We start from the raw sequence: 21912 nt of genomic DNA on the forward strand, positions 1-21912 counted from the left end.
TATTCTTCCTGCATGATCTTGGGCAGGTTACTTCATCTCTCTGAGCCTCAGTGTCCTCATTTATAAAATGGTGATGATAATAGTGACTGTATAAGTCGGCTCCGGCTGCCATAACAAAATACCATAGTCTGGGTGGCTTAAACAACAGGAATTTATTTCTCACAGTCTAGAGGCTGAGAAGTCCAAGATCAATGTGCTGGCTGATTCACTTTCCTAGCAAGGACTCTCTTCTTGGCTTGCAGGTGACTACTTCTCACTGTGTCCTCACACAGAAGAAAGAAAGCAAGCTGTTTGATGTCCCTCGTTTTTTAAGTCATTTTACTTTATTTTTACCTTTTTTTTTTTTTTACTGAAGCATGGTTGATATACAATGTTACATTAGTTTCAGGTATATAACACAGTAATGTGACAACTCTCAATATTATCCTATGCTCACTGCAAGTTTAGCTACCATCTGTCACCATTCAACACCACTATAGTACCATTGACTATATTCCCTATGCTGTACCTTTCATGTGACATATTCATTCCATAACTGGAAGCCTGCGCCTGCTACTCCCCTTCACCCTTTCTGCCCATTCTTCCATCTCCCTACTCTTTGCTGGCAACTACCAGTTTGTTCTCTATATTTACATGTCTGTTTCTGCTTTTTTGGTTTTTGTTCATTGGTTTTTTTATAAGTGAAATGATACAGTATTTGTCTTTCTCTGTGTGACTTATTTCACTTAGTAAAATACCTTCTGAGTCTGTTCTTGTTGCAAATGGCAAGATTCCATTCCTTTTTTATGACTGAATAATATTTCAGTGTGTGTGTGTGTGTGTGTGTGTGTGTGTGTGTGTGTGTGTATGCACATCACATCTTCTTTATCCATCTATCAACAGATGCTTAGGTTGCTTCATAATATTGCTGCTATAAACATAGGTGTGCATATATATCTTTTCAAAGTAGTGTTTTTTGGTTTCTTTGGGTAAATACTCAGTAGTAGAATCACTGGCTCATACAATATTTCTATTTTTAATTTTTTGAGGAACATCCAAACTGTTTCTCATAGTGGCTGAACCAATTTACATTCCCACCAAAAGTGCAGGAGGCTACCTTTCTCTCCACATTCTCACCAAGACTTGTTACTTCTTGTGTTTTTGATACCAGCCATTCTGACAGGTATAACGTGATATCTCATTGTGCTTTTGATTTACATTTCCCTGATGATTAGTGATGTTGAGCATCTTTTCATGTGTCTGTTGGCCATCTGTATGTCTTCTTTGGAAAAACGTATATTCACGTCCTCTGCCCATTTTTAAAATTGGGTTATATGAGGATTTTTTGTGTTGAGTTGTATAAATTCTTCATATATTTTGTATATTAACTTTTTATCAGATATGTCATTTGCAAATATCTTCTCCCATTCACTGGATTATCTTTTCATTTTATTGATGGTTTCTTTCTCTGTGCCAATAGTTTATTTTTGGTTTTCTTTCCCTTGCTACAGGAAACATATCTAGAAAAAAGTTGCTAAGGCCAGTGTCAAAGAGAATAGTACCTATGTTTTCTTCTGAGAGCTTTATGGTTTCAGGTCTCACATTTAGGTCTTTAATTTATTTTGCATTTAGTTTTGTATATTGTGTTAAAAAAGCGATCCAGTTGCAGTCTTTTGCATGTGGCTGTCCAGTTCTCCCAATACCATTTATTGAAGAGACTATCTTTTCTTCTTTGTATATTCTTGCCTGTAGATTAATTGACCATATTAAGTATGGGTTTATTTCTGGGCTCTCTATTATGCGCCAGTATCTGGTGTCTCTTCTTACAAGTCTACTAATCCCATCATTAGGGCCCTACCCTCATGACCATATCTAAACTTCATCACCTCTCAAAGTCCCCACGTCCAAATGCCATCACATTGCGGGGTAGGGCTTCTACATATGAATTCATGTCATAACAGTAAATCCTTGGATTGTCGGGATGACTAAAGGATCTAATTGAATGTGAAGAACATGGTGTGGTGTAAATGCTCAATTGCTAGCATTGTCACCATCACATGTTTTGCATAGTGATAGACCTTCAGCTCTGGAACAATCAATGCCTGGCACATATTTGGTGTTCAGTAAGTATTTGTTTAACTAATAAAATAATTCATCAACATCAAATCAAGTAATGACTTTTACAATTGCTGAGATTCCAGTGTCACTAAATACGATCCTACTTCTGTTGCCCTCAAGGCCATGTCTCCAAATGTGGGTCTAAGGATGGCTAGGGCTGCTGAGAATGGGCCATTCAGATGACTAAATTGTCTCGTGCTTTGACGTAGTACCCTCCAAGTTGACTCCACCCTGAGGCCATGCCTTAGCCACCCAGCAATGCTCATGGCTCTATGTTTCCCTAATCCTTTCCATCTCTCCACTATATCCAACCACAAGACTCTTTTTCCCCATCCAATTTAACAGTATAAAACCTGCTCTGATTTAGAATCTCTTTTGCAGCTAATCGAACCTTGCAGCTTTCTATTAGCTGTTCGTATTTGCTCTAAGCCCAAGCTGAGGCATCTGGGATTATTATGTAATAACTTGGGCTCATTTCTGGTCAGTATATACCATCCCTTTTCATTCTGAAAATCCCCTTGGGGTGCTCATTCTGTTTGCAAGGGTGAGAGAAGTAGTTGGAAGGGCTGCGGCTGGGGGGTTTGGGATGGGAGGAGTGTTTGCTTTGAGTTATTATCCCACACTTACCAGTATTAAACTGGATTTGACAACCCATAGCCTAGGATTTAAATGATCTAAATCCTTCTTCATTTGGCAGCCTGGTTTCCCTTACTATTTATTGTGCTACCCAATTTATTATCATCGGCATACTCAGAGGCTTTGGTCTGTGGTGCCTTCACAGTCAAGTGATTTATACAAATAATAAAAAAAGATGAGGGTTCCCAGCAATGAGATCCAAAGCTGTTCCCCCTCTCCCTTGCCTCTCATCTGGTACAGTCCACCTCCCACATGTTAACCCTTGGTCCTCTTACTTCCTCTCCTTGGAAATACATCCTCAACTCCCTTCTGGACCTGTGAAGGAAATGTCCCTAGCAGGGAGAGGGGAGGATGGTGAGAGCTGTAATGTGATTCCGGTAATCAGAATCAGGTCTTTATTTGGGAAGTACCAGGCAAACCCTTTCCATACATTGTAGGATTTCGGTTGTCACACCAGCCCTTTGAGTGAGGCATTGGTTTTATCGCACGTGGCAGCAGGAAGTAGACATATTGCATCTCAGTCTCACCAGAACAGGCAGAGTGAGAGAAAGGATTGGAGGCTGGAGGGGGGTGGGGGTAGGATATGGCCACAAGATCAGAGAGGAAATACTGATACCATCAGGATATCAGGGAAAAATATGAGCTTTGAAATCAGACAAACCTGGGGGTGAGTTCCAGCTCTTTTGCTTACTAGCGGTAGGCCTCTGAGCATGTAACCATTCTTGTCTCCCTTTCTTCATCTGTAAATGGGAATCGTGAATTACCGACGTAGGTAATTTGGAGGCATGAATGAAATATCACACTCAGAGCACTTAATACATTTCTCCATCTGTTAAAAGGGGATAATAATAGTACCTCACTCATTTACCTTCACAACAACCCTGTGAGGTAATATGTATAAAGCACTGAAAACAGTGTTTGGAAATGCTTACGTACGTTAGCCATTGTTACTACTGCTCCTACTACTATTATTACTAGTGATGTTGTTGTCATGATTGAAACTAAATTCAACACAGAAGGTCTGGACTGTCCAACCAGTATGTTGCAAAGACTTTGAGGTAGGGCCCTGGCAAGCAGAATTCAGCCCCGATGTCAATGGTACGTGTGTGTGCGTGCGCATGCGTGCACTTTGCTTTCGCCGCCGCAGATCTTCTCATGTGCTTTTCAAACTGGATGCCAGCCCCGGGCTTGCTGAGGAAGGTTTGGTCTAAAGCTCTAGCCCAGGCTTAGAAAGAACAGCCTTCATTTGAGAACTCAGTACATCCTACCATCTTACCTCTCTGGTCTTAAGCCTTAGTATATATGCTTCTATTAGACCATATGTTTCTTGCTGAAAACCAAATGTTGATAGATGGGCTCTAGAGAAGTTAGTCCTTTATTTAAAACATGGGGCAAGGGTAGCTCTCTTGGGAGCATCTGTTTCATTGAAACTAGACAGATGTCCACCCGTCCAATTTCATATCTTGCAAAAATATTTCTGTTGACATTGACCTCAAGCAAACATCAGCAATCCTGTAATGCCATTATAATTTTTTTGTACCAACCAGCCGTAGACTTTGAAAAGGCAATACATTTTATCCTTTGTTGCCATGTAACTTACACTGAATGTGCCACTTGCTACCTGTCTGTAGTTTATAGATTATGAAACAGCAGCCCCACTGATACACCTTTATAAAGGAAGCTATACCAAGGGCTCACAGTGACCTGGAAGTCCAAACGAGGGTGAAATTTTCTCCCATATCCTATACCTAGAGCCAAGACTAATGTGGAATACTCCAAAATGACTTTTACAGTATGTATAGATCAGTAATTTATAGGTACTGGATGGTATTTTCAACACATCCTTTGCTGAAGGATGTGGTAGCAGAAAACGGACTTTAGAAACCATCTTCATAGGTCACTGTGTGGTCTCAAGCAAGTTATTTACCTTTCTAAGCCTCCATCACGTTCCCCAGCTATAAATTTGTGTCGACGTAGAACCAGTCTCCTAGTACTGATTGAGGATTAAAGGAAAGAATGCATTTAGACTTTGTCACCCCGTCCCTGACACGAAGTACTCAAAGAAGTGTTAGTTGTCAGTACTTCCTCTTTTACTGGTTTGCATATTTCTGAACTTCTTATATTTAGTAAATTTTATAGACATTTTCTTTCTGGGTGATTATAGTGTGATAGTGATGGTGTTATGAATGCTGTTATTGTTCAGGGTAATAATCATAAATTGTACTATTCTTGTTTTAGGAAACCTTTTATATTTCCCTTTCTATCTCTGCATGGTTGCTCTTTATTCCTCATTTCAAGGCCAGAGTCGCTGTGGCACTTCCACATCCTGCCTCCTTTCTATTTCTGTCCCTCCTCCCTCTCTGTCACCTGTCACTTGGTTTTCACTTACTGTGCAGAGGAGCAGGAGTTTCTGTGAGTTTGGAGCTGGAAGCCAGAGGCACCGCTCAGAATATTGTCACTTAGCAGTTCTGTGGCATTTGTGTTAAGGAGGACTTTGCAAACCTTTTCATGAGTATATGTTTGTTAGAAATTCTTTTTTGCTGGGGTGTCCGGGTGGCTCAGTCATGTGAGTCATGATCTCACAGCGTGTGAGTTCGAGACCCGCGTCGGGCTCTGTGCTGACAGTTCAGAGCCTAGAGCCTGCTTCAGATTGTGTCTCCCTCTCTCAGTGCCCCTCTCCCCCTTTTGCTCTGTCTCTCTGTCTCTCTCTCCCTCTCTCTCTCTCTCTCTCAAAAATAAACATTTAAAAAAAGAAATTCTTTTTTCTCTTGAGGTCAAGAAGACGTTATTGAAAATCTGAGTCTTCTACTGAGCCCTGTACTGAGTGGCTTACCTCTGACCTTTCACCATAACTGAGAAGCAGAATAAATGAATGATGATTTCAGCTGCCTCCTTCCCTCCCCGGGTAACGAATGAGTCAGCATCAGGGGACTTTGCCAGGAGGCCTGAGTCATAAATATCCCTACAATTCATCAAAAATCTCCACAAAAGATTGTTTTTAAACAGTAAATGAGGAAAGAGTCCTTGGACCTTATCTTAATCATCGCATCAGTGGGAGATATTTATGGTTCTAACTTTGGGGTAGGGAAGGAAAGCTATAGCCAACAATATAGATAAAAGAAATTAGTTTGAACCCAATGTGAGATGATAAACTTCTCATGGAGGAAAGAAAGACAAAAAATCTCAATGAACATACCCACTCTGCCCCCACATTTTTGTCCCTCATGTCCTATTTTTTCCCGTCTTTCTGACCTTTATTAAGGACTCATCAGATGCCAGCTCCTTTATTCACATTATCTCACTGAATCCTCACAACTAAGCTATAAAACAGGAAAGATTTTCTTCACTGTTTACCGAGGAGGAAATTGGGACTGAGAGTGACTGACACTCCCAAGATCTTACAGTTAATATGTGGCAGAACTGTGCTTTGACCCCAGATCCTTCTGACTTCAAAGCCCAAGCTCTTAATTACTTGGTTATCCTCTCTGGGAGGCCAGGGAAAATGAAGAGGGAGAGGAGAATATATAGAAATGCAAGTTGACCTTCTCTCTGCTATATAAGATGCTAATTATTGAACAACAGATGTAGTATGGTATAAAATCTCTGGCAAAATAATTTTATTTTTCTGCCAAGGACTATAAAAAGAGAGCCCCTAAACAGATACCGTAAGACCCTGAAAAGTCACAGCAGCAGCCTGTATTCCTGGGGATGCACAGAACATCAAGCACCCAGCCGCACTGCCGATTTTGCAGACATTTATGATGCCAGTAATTGCAATAATTATATATACCTGAAGCTGCCCTGTTTTCACTTCATCCATTCTAGCTAACTTGGAGGGCAGTCTGCCATCAGAGATGCCTTTGTGATATGTATGATATTTTATTTATGAGAAGATTAGCAAAATATGATTGTTGGAGTTGCTAATAAAGAGGCAATTGGAAAAGGAGCCAGCTGGCATGCCACATGTAGCTCCGGCAGGAAGACACATCTAATCTGTGTTTTTCTCTCCAAACTCACACCTTGTAGGCGCCCTAGAGCTTTCCCCCTCCTGCTTTCCACTAAGCGCCTCAAAGACCTCATCAGTTTCTTCTGAAAATGCAGAGCATATCTCTGTCTACATTTCCTGATCAGATTCCCTGCGACTCTTCAGGCTGTTTTTTCTAATGATAAAAGTTAACCTTACACACGTGTGGGAGCATGACTTTGTCCGGTTGGGAAGGGCAGGAGGGAAGTGTGAACTGACAGGCTCTGGAATCCAACAGACCCACAGAGACTGGTGAACTCTGAGGTAAGGAGTGAGCAAAGAACATGATCTCTGAGCCCCATTCTCTCCCTTGGTGAAAACAAACACACTTCCGTTTTCACTGCCCGATAAGTAATAATCCTTGTAACTAAATATGGAAGAAGGGTCTCATTTCAAAGTATTCCATGCATGGGAGTCATGCAGGGCAGGACAGATAATGCTGGAGGTTCAACTTTGTTTTTCCTTCCTAATTCTGAGCTCTAAAAGATAACAGTCACTAAATCAATGTCTCTCTCTTCCATCTTTGCTTTCCTTTTGTTGAAAGTCATTGCATTTCTTAAGTGAGTTATTTTGTCACAGTTAAAATTATATATGCCCATTATAGAAAACTGAGAAAATTATCTCAATGAAGCAAAAAGCAAAATTTAAAGCCTCACAATCTTGCTCTTTGAGCCTTAATACACTTTCTTCCTGTTCTTTTTTAATTTAATGCATACGTTTCACATAGTGGAGGGGATCCACATTCTTTGAAATGAAGGGAAGTGTCTCGGAGTTAATACCCTGAGACCTTGTTCTTGCCACTGTGTTCTATTGAGTGAAATGCAGTATACTATTAGTAAATTTTGAATTTAGATATTCTAGAAAATGAGTTCCAGAAGGACCCCTTTGTAGAGCCGCCTCACAAATGGAGTAAGCTTTGGGTAATTTACACAGCAAAGGAAACTGTGGGAAGCGTCTCCTAGCTTTCTTAAGTGAGATCCCATGAGCCTTAGATTCAGAGGCTTGTCGTTGTTAAGATACTCAAGGATCCAACTGTCTGGGTTTGAATCTTGGCTCTACTACTGAGTGGCTTTAGGATGTTAGGCAAGTTATGTAGCCTTCCTAAGCCTCAGTTTTTTCTTTGCTAATTGAAATAATAGTACCAACTTATAGATGTGTTATGAGAATGTGTTCTGAGTGAGTTCATGCATATATGGTGCTTAAAAAACACCTAGCATACTTAGGAGTAAATATTAATTGTTGGCATCGTTATCAATAACCAAGGGTTTCTGTTGGTACTCAACTCCATCCGCTTCCACATGATCTCCCGAAATGTCTCTCTCTTGCACTCTAAATTTTCTGGGGGCAAAAAGTCTTGTGCTCACTTCTGTCACCAGGTGCAGCTAGGACGGTACCTGATTTGATATAGGTGTTTATTACCTGCCTCAAATTGGCTAACCACCCAGTTTTCCTCCAGCTATTTGGTGTCTAGTGATGATTTGACTCCAGGCCACATAGGGTAGGTGTATAATGGCAGAGAAGGAAGCCTTGTTGGATGGTACCGCTCTTTGCCCACAGCACCCCCCCCAACACCAATTCTTCCCTTTAACTCCTGAATGCCCCAAGAGAAGGAAGGAGAGCCCATGAAAACCAGGAGCTATTGCTCAGATTTATTTTTTATTTACACACGATTCCTTCTTCCTCTGACATAACAGCCCTTTGATATTTTACAAAGGAGACCTCACTGCCAAAGTTACCCATTCACAGTGTCATTTTCCTCATTTTCCTTTCCTTCATGTGCTGTGCTGGTCATAAGGGAGTGAATGGGGAAGGCACAGGTCCTGACCTTTTAGGGTCTTGTGGGGAAGCTGTATGAGTGGATGGTAATTGTTAGTGGGATAGGTTCTATGTCAGGAAATTCAGAGTGCCATGGGAAGTGTTGGGAAAGTCATCTAGCAATTTTGAAAAGTAAGGAAGGCCAGTTATTTAGCTTTGGTAGAAAGCAAGACTCTCCTTAATAAGTATAGAGTAGGGAAGGTATTATGAGTTTGAAGATGTCCTTGTTCCTACACACTCTTGTATTTTCTGTGCTGCGAAGAGGGTAGTACATTAAAAATCAAGTTATTCCTTTTAACTCAGTGTTTCGTGGTCAACTTGTACCACCTTCAACATATGGAGGAATTAAGACAATTTCCTCTCAAGACAGGCTTTCTAACATTGAGATGCACACATGCATATCCAAGCTTCCAGACACCTGCATCCATTTCCCTGTGGCTGGTTATTTTTTCCTCTGAAATGTTTTTTTTTTTTTCCTTTCAGATAGTGTAGTGACAGAAAGATATAGTTTCTTCATGCTGTGTTTTTACTTTCTATTTTCCTGATAAAACTGTATCACTGCAGAGGAACTCAAATCTAATCTTCAATATATTTAGCATGAAAGCAATAAAAAGCATTAATTCACTCCAGAAAGAGCAAAATACAGTCGGGTACTCAAAGAGAGAATCACCATGGAAACTGTTTTCTTGAGATTCTGTACTCTCCAGGCTCCAGGCACGACTAAGTGAAGAAAGGAAGGCAAAGGGAAAAGAAGAAATATCCTGCCCTTTCTGTTGTCACTAAAATGCTGCAGAGGAATTGCCATGAATTATTGATTACATGAGTAGAAGTATATATGAATTAAAATTGTTAAACTGGTGTCTTTTCAGTGAGTGTGTAAGGGTGCACGGAGAACGTGTTCCTCAGTGTTCCCCCTTCCTTGCTGTCAAATCCTATTGAGCAATCAAAGAGCTATCCTAAGGTCAAAAGTTGGCAGAGAAGCATGAGGAATTAGGATGATTAAAGAATTCTGGGAGCTGGAAGTAAAGGACCATGATTTTGCATACAACTCCCACACATACTTGCCTTTGTGTACCATGTCAAGATGGTTATGGTTTCAGAATTTTTTCAAAGATATTAAATATGTAAAGATCAGAGGCCAGCTCTTGCCTTTGGGACCGTGGTAATGGGATGTGATGGAATTTCCCAAAGGAATTTGTTTTGGATTAAATTCATTCTGTGTTTATGTACACGGGTATACATCTCACAATGCACCCACTTTTTTTTGCCTTCTCCATTTTTACCAATTCATAGGTTTTCCTCCCTGAAACTATACTCCTCCATTGAATATCTCTGATAATAATATCTGCTGTGTGTTAAATGTTCCTGTGAATTAGCCACTGGGCTGAATCCTTTGCCTGATACTATTAAGGGCATGGACTTTTATTTGGATAAGATTGTTCTTTTTAGCAAAATGACTAATTCAGTGTTCACTAATAAAATAATCATGTTCTTATGTAATTCTCACAACAACGCTAATGAGAAGGTCCCCATGATACAGATGAGGAAGCAGAGTTTGATGATGGCAGCTGAGTACGGTCGGTCACAGAGCCACTGAGTTGTGAAACCTGGATTTGAAACCATGTATGAATCCTATGTCCATGGTTTTAACAGCCACACTAAGGTTTCATCCTAGATGATACAGACAACTTGTCTTTTTAATCTCTATGCAAGCTCATAACTGCCATGGGTCTGAGCACATAGATAGGCCCTCATGATATTCATAACAAGTACATATTTAGAATCCACCATTGTACCAGGTACTATACTAAATATAAAAATTGGAAATGAGGGGGCGCCTGGGTGGCTCGGTCGGTTGAGTGTCCGACTTCGGCTCAGGTCATGATCTCGCGGGTCCGTGAGTTCGAGCCCCGCGTCGGGCTCTGTGCTGACAGCTCAGAGCCTGGAGCCTGTTTCAGATTCTGTGTCTCCTCCCCCGTTCATGCTCTGTCTCTCTCTGTCTCAAAAATAAATAAAAACGTTTAAAAAATAAAAAAACAAAATTGGAAATGAGATAAAGTCTCTGCCTTCAAAGAGCCTACAGTCTTTAGGAAGTGTTCCCCTGTATAAGTAACCAGACACAGTAGTCAGGGGTTCAGAGAAAAGAGAGGCTAATGAGGTTCATGAAGGAAGATTCATCCTGGTCCTTCCAGAATGGGGAAAGCTGTCAAAAGGTCAAAGAAGAAGGAAGAGAAATGATCAATTAGGATAAGACAGCATGATTTTAAGCATAGAGATGGGAGTGAAATGACAAGAGTTTGGAGACTTGTGAGCAGATCACAGCATGTGTTTTAGTGAAGTAAATTTGAACAAGGAACTTAACAAGTGGGCCATGAGTGAAGAACCTCAAACTCTGGAGCGAGAAGGTCCAGATATTATCCTGTCAACACAGTGAGCCTTCAAGGGATATGTTTATTTGTATTCAGGTATTAATTACTTAAAGTAGAGCATTGTTTACTCATGTTTAGCTCATTGATTTTTACATACCTATACATTCTTGTCACCATTACCAAGATCAAGGTATAGGACACTTCTAGGACTCTATGCCCCCTCTGACTGAACTGCTTCCCACCCCTGAGATACCACTATCTGACTTCCATGTGAGTATTCAAGGGAAGTAATAAAAAAGAAAACAACATGAATGAGGTTTACAGAAAAGTTTAATGACTTCTGGGATGTAGCACTGAGTGTGGAGGTGAGAGATTTCAAACAAGGAGACCAGCCAAGAGGGTGTTACAAAGTTGACAATCCGTCCCTCCATCCATCACTTTCAATATGTATTGGATCCCTATTGTGTACCATACCCTTGCATTGGGGCTACGATAGTAGTCAATGCATGCTGTCTCACTGAGGAGACCCACAAACAAAGAAGCAGTTACTTTCCACTGTAATGTGTGCTGAACTAGAAGGAAGCACAGGTTGCACTTAAAATGGCACCAAACCCAGAATAATAAAGTCAAAGAAGGCTTCTTGGAGGAAGAGGCTCCCAACCTGAGGCTTGAGGACAAATAGCAATTAGCCAGGCCAAGGAGGAGATTGAGATGGAAGGGGTTCCAGGTAGAGAAGGAGCATATAGGAAGGAATAAAGAAGGTAGGTGACTGTGTCAAGGAAGAGGCTTGGGCAAGAAAAGAATGGTCACAGACAATGGGGTTTTCAAATCAGAGAAGTAACCAGACTTAGTAAATGATATCGTATCATGAAAAACCAGGGTTTATCAGCACCAGCATGGAATCCTGACAACCTGATTGAGCAACAGTCTGCATCTATTGTTCAGAAAATTTCAGATGCTTAGTGTGGCAGGCCTGTGCACTGTTGTTTTTATCGTAAGTAGCCCACCTAGTTGTCCATCATTTCTCTTGAAAGTTGAGCCAGAAAAACCAGTCAGGCAATCAGACTTCCATCTCTCACCTACCTCTTTAAGATGGAGCAAGTTTCTTACATTTTGTACATTCTTTATCTCCTTTCTTCTGGAGTCTCAGCTCTGCTGATTTGCCAGGCCACCCTTCTCCTCTGACTTGTCCAGCAGGTTTCCTGTGTACTTTTGAGCAAGCTACAGAGGTCACACCACCTCTTTACCATATGTCTGTTAGCAGGTGATTCAGTAGGCAAAATGTGGCCTTTGCAGGCCTACAGACCTGAGTTAAAGCCTAGTCTATGACCAACCCTCCTTGTGACCTTGAAAAGTTAATGTTTCTGGGCTTCAGCTTCCCTGCTGGGAAATAGTGATACCCACTGTATTAGGTGTGAGTAATTAAAATATAAATGTACCAGATCCCCTAAGATAATGTCTAACACATAGTAAGTCTTTCATAAATGTTATCCAGACATACTAATGCAAATCAGTTAACAGCACAGGCATACTGCCTATATTGGAAGGCTCTGCCAAGGGTTTCTGGGTTATCTGGACAAGTCACAAAGGCTCTCCTTGCCTTAGTACTTTTATCTGTAAAATGGGAGTGATAATAACATCTTCCTCATGGTTTTATTGTGAGGCTTAAATGAGTGAATGCATGTAAAGTGCTTCCTATAGAGTCTGGGGTGTGTGTGTGTGCGTGTGTGTGTGTGTGTGCGTGTGTGTGTGTGTGTGTGTCTGTCTGTCTGTCTATATATCCCCTATTGGTGTTGATATTAATTTTAGTAATTATTATTTGTATAGTACTTGTTCGTAACTATGAAAATGGGAGAAGAGTGTTTGCCTACTTTCTAGGGTAGTTGCCAAGAGCAGCTAACCAAGAGGTTCAGTGGCTCCGTGCCAGACACAGTGGGCCCCCGATAATGTTTGTTGAATGAATGAGAGCAAAGTGCTTCTCTCTAAATGCTTTCTATAAATGTTTCATCTTAATGATCAGCAGGAGCCTCCACATGGAAGGAAGTGCCAAAAGAGTTCACTGGGTGTCAGCCTGGGCTCAGGCCTGGTAGATTCTGATTATGTCAAACAAAATAGATTCAGATCGGTCTATTTGGTGCCACTGAAACTGTGCCAATGAGCAGCAAAATGTGATTTCATATTGGGGGAGTGCCAGAATCCAGATTTACAGATCAAAGCAAACCCTACCTATTTCTAATACCCCCTCTCTCCCCTCAATGGGCGTTTCTTACCTCTGAAAGAGCTTCTGGATGTTTCACAAAATCAGGCCCCAGATGTTTGAAAGACTTTTGCAGACAAGGTAATCAATCCATTTGGTGGCCAGATGCTGTCTGAAAATTTTCCTGCTACAGCACTGTGAGTTTCTAAATTCATTAGAAACATAAATTAATTAAATCTAATCAACAGTGGGTGATGCAGAAGATTAAACACTGAAAAACAAATACATTTCCAACTGGCTCATATTAGATGCAGAGAAAAACACTCTACTTTTGAGGTGAAAGTCAAGTTAACCCTTTGTGTGATATTCTCAAAAAACCTTTGCCAAATCTGAGACCCCAGGTGAGCCTGTAGTTCTTCCCAAGTAAGTCTGCCCTCATGGGTCCATTGACCTTTCAAGAAATAAATTGTGTGTTTCTCTCAGTAAGAAGGGTTCTAGAGTGGTCTTACTTTGTTAAGCATTAATAGGAGAAAAATCTCCACCATTCTTTCATCATGAAGGGCCTCTGGAAGTAAGTTTTGCAAGACATAAAATGGAGTGAAGCATCGTTCTTTATTCTACACTAGAATAAGTTACCTGAATTCAGAGTTACTGTGTTTCAGCACCAAATCCCCAATACCTAGAAGAATGCCCAGTACATAGTAGGTGCTTAGTAAATAGCTGTTGAATGAATTGAGGATGAATTTCTTTCTCACAGGATTTCTGAGTTACTGACTTTCCCAGATGAGTCCCCATGACACAAGATAAGTGTAAGCAGTTTCCCAAAAGTATTTTGACTTTTTTTCACTCAAGGATCAGAATCTTGAGGGACTGATAATCCATAGGACATATTTTAGAAAACTTGGTTCTACGGCATTATTGTATAGCACCCCTAACTTTTGTCCCATATCTTTTACCCTCAGTCTAAATGGAACTGAAGAAGACTCGGGGTGAGTAAATTATGAATTTATGGGGCCGATTCTTGGATCGGAGGCTATTCTTCAAGGAGGTGCTCAGCTCAGTGGAGAAGCCAGCCTTTAGCCCTGGAATTGACTCATTCTACACTCTTGTTTGCCAGTGGAGACAAATGGCCTCGAGCTATGTGGAGAAAGGGGTTGCTTCCTTTTATGCAGGCTTATAGAGGTAACAGTGTCCAGAGGATGCCTGCAAGCCCTTAAGACCAGCCCCTGCTAACTCAGATACCTACAGAGGCCAAGTAACACCAAAAATGAAAGCAGAGCAGTAGAGAGAAGCCTTTGGAGGATAAATGGGAGCTGACATTTGGCCTCAAGGTTGGGGACCAGTAGGAAGTGGTGGGAGAAGAGGTAAATTTAAGACCTTGTTCCTTTCTAAAGGGCGCAGCCACAAGTCCCAGCTCAAGCCAGGAGTGGCCATGTGGGAATGCCAATCCAGTGGCACCCATCTATTGACTTCTAAAGAAACTGAAAATCTGGATTGTTTATATGCAATTTCATAATTTCTAAAGGTAAACATATGATTCAAAAAATTGGAAATCTTTTTGTGGACTAATATTGCAGCGTTAAATAAAACCACCCTGCTGGTCAGATGTGACCATCCACTGCGGTTGGTGTTCTCTTCCTTATCTCATCTAATCCTCCTAATGCTCTTCCAAAATGGTACCAGTATCATTTTATTTTACAAATAATGAAACTAAGATTCAGAGAATCCAGGTAATTTGTCCTAAGGCACATCTGTTATACATGGCAAAGCTGTGAATGGAGAAGTGATACTGTTTATCATTCATTATATTACTTTTGGGTAAGGTATTATTCTAATTCTTATTTAGTGTTTATGTGTGTCAAACACCATTCTAAGTGCCCTGCATAAATTTACTCATTTCATCCTCCGTATAATACCACTCCCATGTTACAGATTAGGTAAGCAGTGTGGAGAAAGACATTAAGAATTATACCCAACATTAGCTATCTCTGCCGACTAGTGGAGCTGGAATTGAAACAGGGGCTGGAAGACTGCTGTTGACTACCTCCTAGAATTACTTCTCGGAACAACGCCCCAGATTAGACACATAGAAGGTGCTCAGCAAATAGTTTTCCATTGACACCAAGCCTCATTTTTAGCTGTGTACACTTTTGGGATCCTGAGCATAAGGGTGTGGTTGGTGCCTCTGGGTAGCTGCTGTTTCACCCGTTATTCCATGTGACTCACTGGCACCTGTCACTCAAGCAGCCTTCACTCTGTCACTTTGCTAACTCCAGGCACACAGAGCAAAGACCGACAGGTCCTAGAAACTGGCTGAGCCACTAATGAACTGTCTAATCCAGAAAGCCCTTCTCAGCAATCGGGCAATCCAATTCAAACTGTGTGTTTGACTGAAATAGTTCACTGGGTCAGACTTCTTGGCATATAAAGATCTTCCCACCCAGTCTCTAGTGTTCTGTTCTTTTTCTTCCTGAAAACTGAACAGGGTGGAGACTGGTTTAGACAAGGGTAAGAATTGAAGAATCAGAAGGGTGTGTATACATTTTACAATGCATGAGCTTTCATACATATGGTTAGCTTTGGAGAATAAGGCAAATGTAGATCTTAGGAGAATGAGGGAGATTTCATCGGTTTTTAAATGTTCATGATTGTACAGATCTGCTACACCCAGTTTGACTGAAAACCAAATGTGTGTATGGTGGGTGCATGTGTGTGTAAGAACAGTATTAGAGAATATATAATGAGCGATCAGGTAATAACTATTAACAAATATTCTAGAAAACCATACTTTTAAAGAACATCTATTGTGTGTCATATATGGGGGTGCAGACCAGGAATCGCAAGGTGAAAAAATCAGTTTTGATCCCTGATTTGGTTAGCTTTATAGTCTTATAGCAGAGACAGACATTATCAATAAACACTCAAACAAATATATAATGAGGAATTCTGATAAATGCTTTAAAGGGAAAGAATAGGGTAGTACAGAGCAGTGTAGGGCAACTAGAACATAAGCTGTCAGAAAAGGTCTGTCTTGGGATATGCTGGTTAAGCTGAAATTTAAAAAATTAATAGGTGTTAGGGGCACCTGGGTGGCTCAGTCTAGTTGAGCATCTGACTCTTGATTTAGCCTCAGGTCATGATCCCCGAGTTGTGGGATCGAGCTCCTCATCAGGCTCTGTACTGAGTGTGGAGCCTGCTTAAGATTCTCTCTCTCTCTCTCTCTCTCTCTCTCTCTCTCTCTCTCTCTCTCTCTCTCCCTCCCTCCCTCCCTCCCTCCCTCTCTCTCCCTCTCCCTCTCCCTCTCTTCCCCTCCCTCCCTCCCTCCCTCCCTCCCTCCCTCTCCCTCTGCTCCTCTCCCCCCACTCATGCTTTCTCTCTCTCTAAAACATTTTTTAATTAAAAAATTAAAAACAATGCATAGATGTTAGCCAAGGAGAAGGGAGAAGGGTGAATAGTTTAAGTAGAGGGAGCTGCATGTTTGCACACCGCAGAGTGGAAAGAAGCATGGCATTTACGAGGTCATGAAAGCAAAGTGGTGGGACTAGAGCATAGTGAGATAGGGTGTCAGGGAGGTGATTTAACATGAGATTTGAGTGGTACAAAAAGGCCAGTTCCCAGTATTTCCTTAGTGATAAATTACCAAAAGGTGATACTCTCCAAAGGTTTCCTTAAAATGGCTTCTGGTGCATTTTACTGTTGATTTAATTTCAGTTGAAGAAGCAAGCAGTGTATCTGAGATTGTGACCAGTGTTAAGTCTATATCTTGAGTGTTTTATCATTGTATTTCTTCTATGACCTGATAAAATATTGACATTTAATTTCTTCCCCTGGACTTTGCAGGAAATAATCAATGCATCACAATCAAGGCTAAGAACCTGCTATGATGTGTGTTGGATAGAAAGAAATTTTTCTACTGCAGCTAATAGTTACTGGCTGTTTCAAGCCCTAAGCTTTTCCATACTCTCCAAAGGCAGTAACTTAGGTTGTTAGAATCAGTATTTGAAATGTCCCCAAAAGTAGAGTATTTAAAAGACATGGTAATAGGTTCCTATTTCCACTCCTCTCCTTTCTGCTGTGCTTGGAGGAACTGCTTCTGAAACAGTACTTGGCACTTGATTTCTCAAGCACTGGTTTTATTTCAGAGATGTCCCAGGTCAGGAACCTATGGTACTCACCCATTTGAAAAATAATAATAAACTGGAGGCAGAAATGGAGCATGTGTGATTCTCATTTTAGAGGAGAACAATGATATGCATTACACAGGCCAACAATCAGTTGTCCCCATAAGAATATGAAATCTCCAAGTGTGGACTATTTATATCACCTATGCTCTGAGATCTTAGATATTGATAAAGATGCTATTAAAGAAAGAAATATGAGTCTGTTTTCAGGGAACTCATCATCTAGTTAAAGATATATCTCTCCCCCACACACACACGCACATGTGCACGCACACACACACACACACACACACAGAGTATATCAAGCAACCTATTAACATTTGTACAATAATCCAACACGAGTCATTCCAAATACGAAAATACTAACTTAAGCGTCTTGAAGTTTTATGTGCAGTTTATTGGTAGAGCCAAAGATGAGTAAAATAGGAACTCTGCCCTTAATGAAACAGTTTCAGTAAGGAAAACAGAGCAAGTCCATTTTCAGTTATATAGCTACATAAGTGGGAAGAGCTACATAAGTAGCATATGAACAGTCCAGAGAGTTGCGGCATTGTGAGGAAGAAAGGATTGCGTTCCAATTAGGGGAGCTCATGAAAGACTTCATGGAGAAAGTGGCCCTTGAGTTGGCCTTAAAGGACTCCTGTGTTCGTTGATTCACTCAGCCAGGGAATAAGTATTTTGTGCAAACCTCCTAAGTATGTGTCCCTAGGCTGGGTCCCTAGACTAAAATAGTGAGTAAGATCTTGGCCTCAAGGGGCATACATGTCAGTATGCACACGTAATGGAAAGAATGTTTTAGGAAAAATGAAATTGCTTCACAGTTGGTCAGCACAGACTGTATTTGCTGACAGTCTAAGAGTTAAACTTTGCTAACGTGCCAGGTGGGTGACAAGGAGTACAGAAAATGATGGAAAAGTTAAGGCTGAGCCCAGAAGATCCACTCTGCCATGTTAAAAAGTAACTATGAGGGAAAGATGAAGAAAGGATTAGGAAAAAATAAACAACAGACAAAAGGGAGTGGGGACAAGAATTAAAAGGTCGAAGGAAAAGAAGTGGAACACAAGAGGCAGGTCATGAACATAGGCTCTGGAACTAGAACTGGGTTCCAATCCCAGATCCCCTTGTTAGCCTTCCAAACATGGACAGTTCTCTGAGCCACCATCTCCCCACCTGAAAAATGGAGGACGAGACTGATATCATGGAGTTTGAGTGACGCTTAAACATAATATAAAACACAAGGTACAGATCCTGGCAAAGTAGGTGTTAAATAAAGGAGCCTGATAATGCAGATTGAGGAGAGTTTAGGTCAAGAGTCTAGTACTATGCCTGGCATGCAGTAGGCCCAGTTCAATAGTTCCACAGAAAAATTGCGATACTGGTGTTTTCCTAAGGCTGAAATATTTTGAGGCCAGGCTCATAGCTAGTTAATTTCAGCCAGTCTTTTGCATGACAGTTGCGATCCTCTCCGTGTAGTCATGCTGTAATAAAGGAATGTTCAGCTAGAAGAGTTTTCCATTAAAGACCGACTTCCTGGCAGGGAGATCTACAAATCACTTGGAAAGTTCCTGGCACCATCACCTGGGTCTGGCTATTTGCAAAGTGTCTATAAATCTTCCACAGGGCAAGATGAGAATGTGGGTTTTTTCTCTCTCCTCTGACAGACTTGTTTCTTTCTATGCACTATTAAGAATCATGCTGAAAGTTACCCAAGAAAGGCCATGAGGAGGTCAGGTTACCCATGTGGGACTGATCTTGCAGTAGACTTAACATTTTAAAGTGTATACAGGTGAGCAGCCTTCCATCAGGTAGGCAGACAGGAGGTAATGGACCCAGAGATGCATAGTAGTAGATGGAATGAGTCCTTTCTACAGCTGGCTTCAGAAGAAAAAGGAAAGAGAGAGGGATGGAAAGAAGAAAAAGAGAGAAAGGGAAGGAAAGAAGAAAAAAGGGGGAAAAGACAGGAGGAAGAGCAGGAAGGGAAGAAGAAACAAAAAGAAAACCAAGAGGTTTGTTTTTCATTTATTTATGGTGATTGCATGGACATCTGACATGTTGATTTATGGGAGAAATGCTTGGCCATACTAAATGTTTTGAGACTCCTGTTAAACCTTATATGAAGATAGATTTTGTGTAGCATTTTTCTTCCTAACCATCTTTTGGCTGTGGGTGGGAATTGAACCTGAACAGATTTTATTTCACCTGTCAGTGGTGGACCAGTTACTGTCTTGTTTATTCATGCATTCACTTATCCGTTCATTCTGTTCCATGTTTTTCCTTATTCATTGCTCATCTTTCCATAAGCATTGCTTGATCTTTCCATCAGCAAATACAAATGCTGCTGTTTCTCTGATACAAAAATGCTCTGTTCGCCTGACTTCCCATACCATCTTCTGCCTCATGTCTTTGCTACACTTCTCAGCAAAACTCCTTGAAGAGAAGTGTCCACAGTGACTTTCTCCCATTCGCTCTGAAGCCCAATCCATGGTTCCACCAAACCCACCCCCACTGATCCACAGAAACCACAGTTGCTAAGGTGAAAAGTGACCTCCATTGTTCAAATCCAAAGGCTACCTGAAGGCTTTGACCTTGCCTATCAGCAGTGTTTGGCATGACTGATGGCTCTCTCTTCTGCTCTTCTCTGGCATTCGGGACCCTCAGCTTTCTTGATTTTCCTACTATCTTACCAGCCTCTCCTTCTTCTGCTCCTTCTTCTTTTCCTGATTCCTCTTCTTCTCCCAACCTTTTAGATGTTGGAGTGTCCCAAAGTTCAGCCCATGGTCTTCTTCTCCTTTAATACACTCTTTCCCTGAGGTCTCATCTAATCCTGTAGCTTTAAATATCATCTGAAGTGGTAATAACTCCCAAGTTTACATCCCCAATTCACACTCCCTCCTGAACTCTAAACCCTTCTTTCCAATTATCTACTCAGTACCTTTACTTGTAAATCCCTCCTACTTCCCATGCCTGAAACTAAATGAGTGTCTGGCCTGCCCCAAAAATGCCTGAATCGCCCACAAACTTCCCATCTCAGTGATGGCAGCTTCATCCTGCCAGGTGCAGAGGGTGCTGAGGGCAGAAACCTTGGAATCATCCTCGAATTCTCTCTTTGATACCCCATAACCAGTCATGTATGTTTGATACATACATGTATGTATGTATGTACCATACATACACCTGTATGGTACATACAGGTATGTTTGATACCCCGTAACCAGTCATCTGCAAATCCTGTCATGTTGACTCCGTATGTATCCAGAATCTGACTACTGCTCTCCACCTTGACTGCCAAGGCCCTGGTCTGAGCCACCCTCCTCTCTCACCTGGATTATCTCGATAGTCTTCCTGATGATCCTGCTTTAGCCCTCCACAGTCTGTTCCCAGCTCTACAGCCAGATTGGTACTTGGAACACATCAGACTATCTCATTCCTCTGTCTAGTACCCTCCAGCAGCTTTCCGTTTCATTTTTTCCTCACTTTTTAAAAAATATTTATTTATTTTTGAGAGAGAGAGCATAAGTGGGGAAGGGGCAGAGAGAGAGGAAGACAGAGGATCCGAAGCTGTGCTGACAGGAGAGAGCTCAATGCAGGGCTCCAACTCACAAACCTTAGATTATGACCTGAGTCAAAGTTGGACCCTTAACCAACTGAGCCACCCAGACACCCCTCCTCACTTTTTAAAAAACTGTGGTAAAATGAAACTAACACAAAATTTACCAGTTAACCATCTTTAGGTATACAGTTTAGTGGTATTAAATATTTACGTAGTTGTGCCTATTTCACTTTTAGTAAAAGCCAAAGTGCCTGCTATGGTCTGTAAATAATGAACACCTCATTTTTTCCTGGTTTGCACTGCTCCAGCTACCCCGATCTGCTGACACAGGCCTGCTTCTCTCTTAGGGTCTTCTCACTGTCTATTCCCTGTCTGGAGCACTCTTCCTTCAGATACCCATAGAGTGACCTCCCTCACCGCTTTCAAATCTGCTCAGTAAGGCCTATCACAATCACCTTATTTAAAAGCTAAGCCTCCCACCTACCTCCAGAATTCATTTTTTGGTGTTTTGTTTTTGTTTTGGGTTTTTTTTTTTTATTTGGGGGGGGGGGGGTTGTTTTGTTTTGAGAGAGAGAAAGAGACAAAGAGCACACAGGAACAGAGTGAGAGAGAGAGAATCTTAAGCAGGCTCCACACCTCAGTGTGGAGCCCAACGCGGGTCTCGATCCATGATGGTGAGATCATGCCCTGAGTCAAAATCAAGAATCAGATGTTTAACCACTAAGCCACCCAGGTGCTCCATGAACTCTTAATCTCCCTTTCTCAGCTATGTTTGTTTCCCAGAGTACATTACATATGATGTGATTTATTATGCTCATTGACTATTATTTTTTCTCCACAAGTAGAAAAGAAGTTCCCTAAAGACAGATATTTAGTCTGTTTTATTAATTGATGTACACTTAATACATAATGTAGTGTTTGACACATAATATATGTGGTCCTTGAATATTTTTTGAGTGAATAAATGAACCATGAATAAGTCTATCAACATTTAGTATTTCCTGCTTTTTCTACATTTTATAGTTGATATCTAACTGCCAAGT

The 21912-nt window shown here is 41.2% G+C and overlaps 1 protein-coding gene across 11 annotated transcripts in view; it reads left to right on the top strand.

The window, feature by feature from the left end:
- Positions 1-21912, top strand: part of PPP2R2B (protein phosphatase 2 regulatory subunit Bbeta) — a 509803-nt gene that overhangs the window by 369770 nt on the left and 118121 nt on the right. Inside the window, exon 1 of one of the 11 annotated variants that reach the window (XM_019414218.2) lies at positions 14101-14127. The exons of the other annotated variants lie outside the window; for them this stretch is intronic. Coding sequence (XP_019269763.1) covers positions 14106-14127 — 22 coding nt within the window. The 5' untranslated portion in view covers positions 14101-14105. Of the gene's footprint in view, positions 1-14100; positions 14128-21912 lie in introns of those variants that run through there. 11 annotated transcript variants of the gene reach the window in all.

The sequence above is a fragment of the Panthera pardus genome, unplaced genomic scaffold (assembly GCF_024362965.1).
Source record: "Panthera pardus isolate Hobbes unplaced genomic scaffold, ASM2436296v1 HiC_scaffold_2, whole genome shotgun sequence".
Classification (NCBI taxonomy): Eukaryota; Metazoa; Chordata; class Mammalia; order Carnivora; family Felidae; genus Panthera; species Panthera pardus.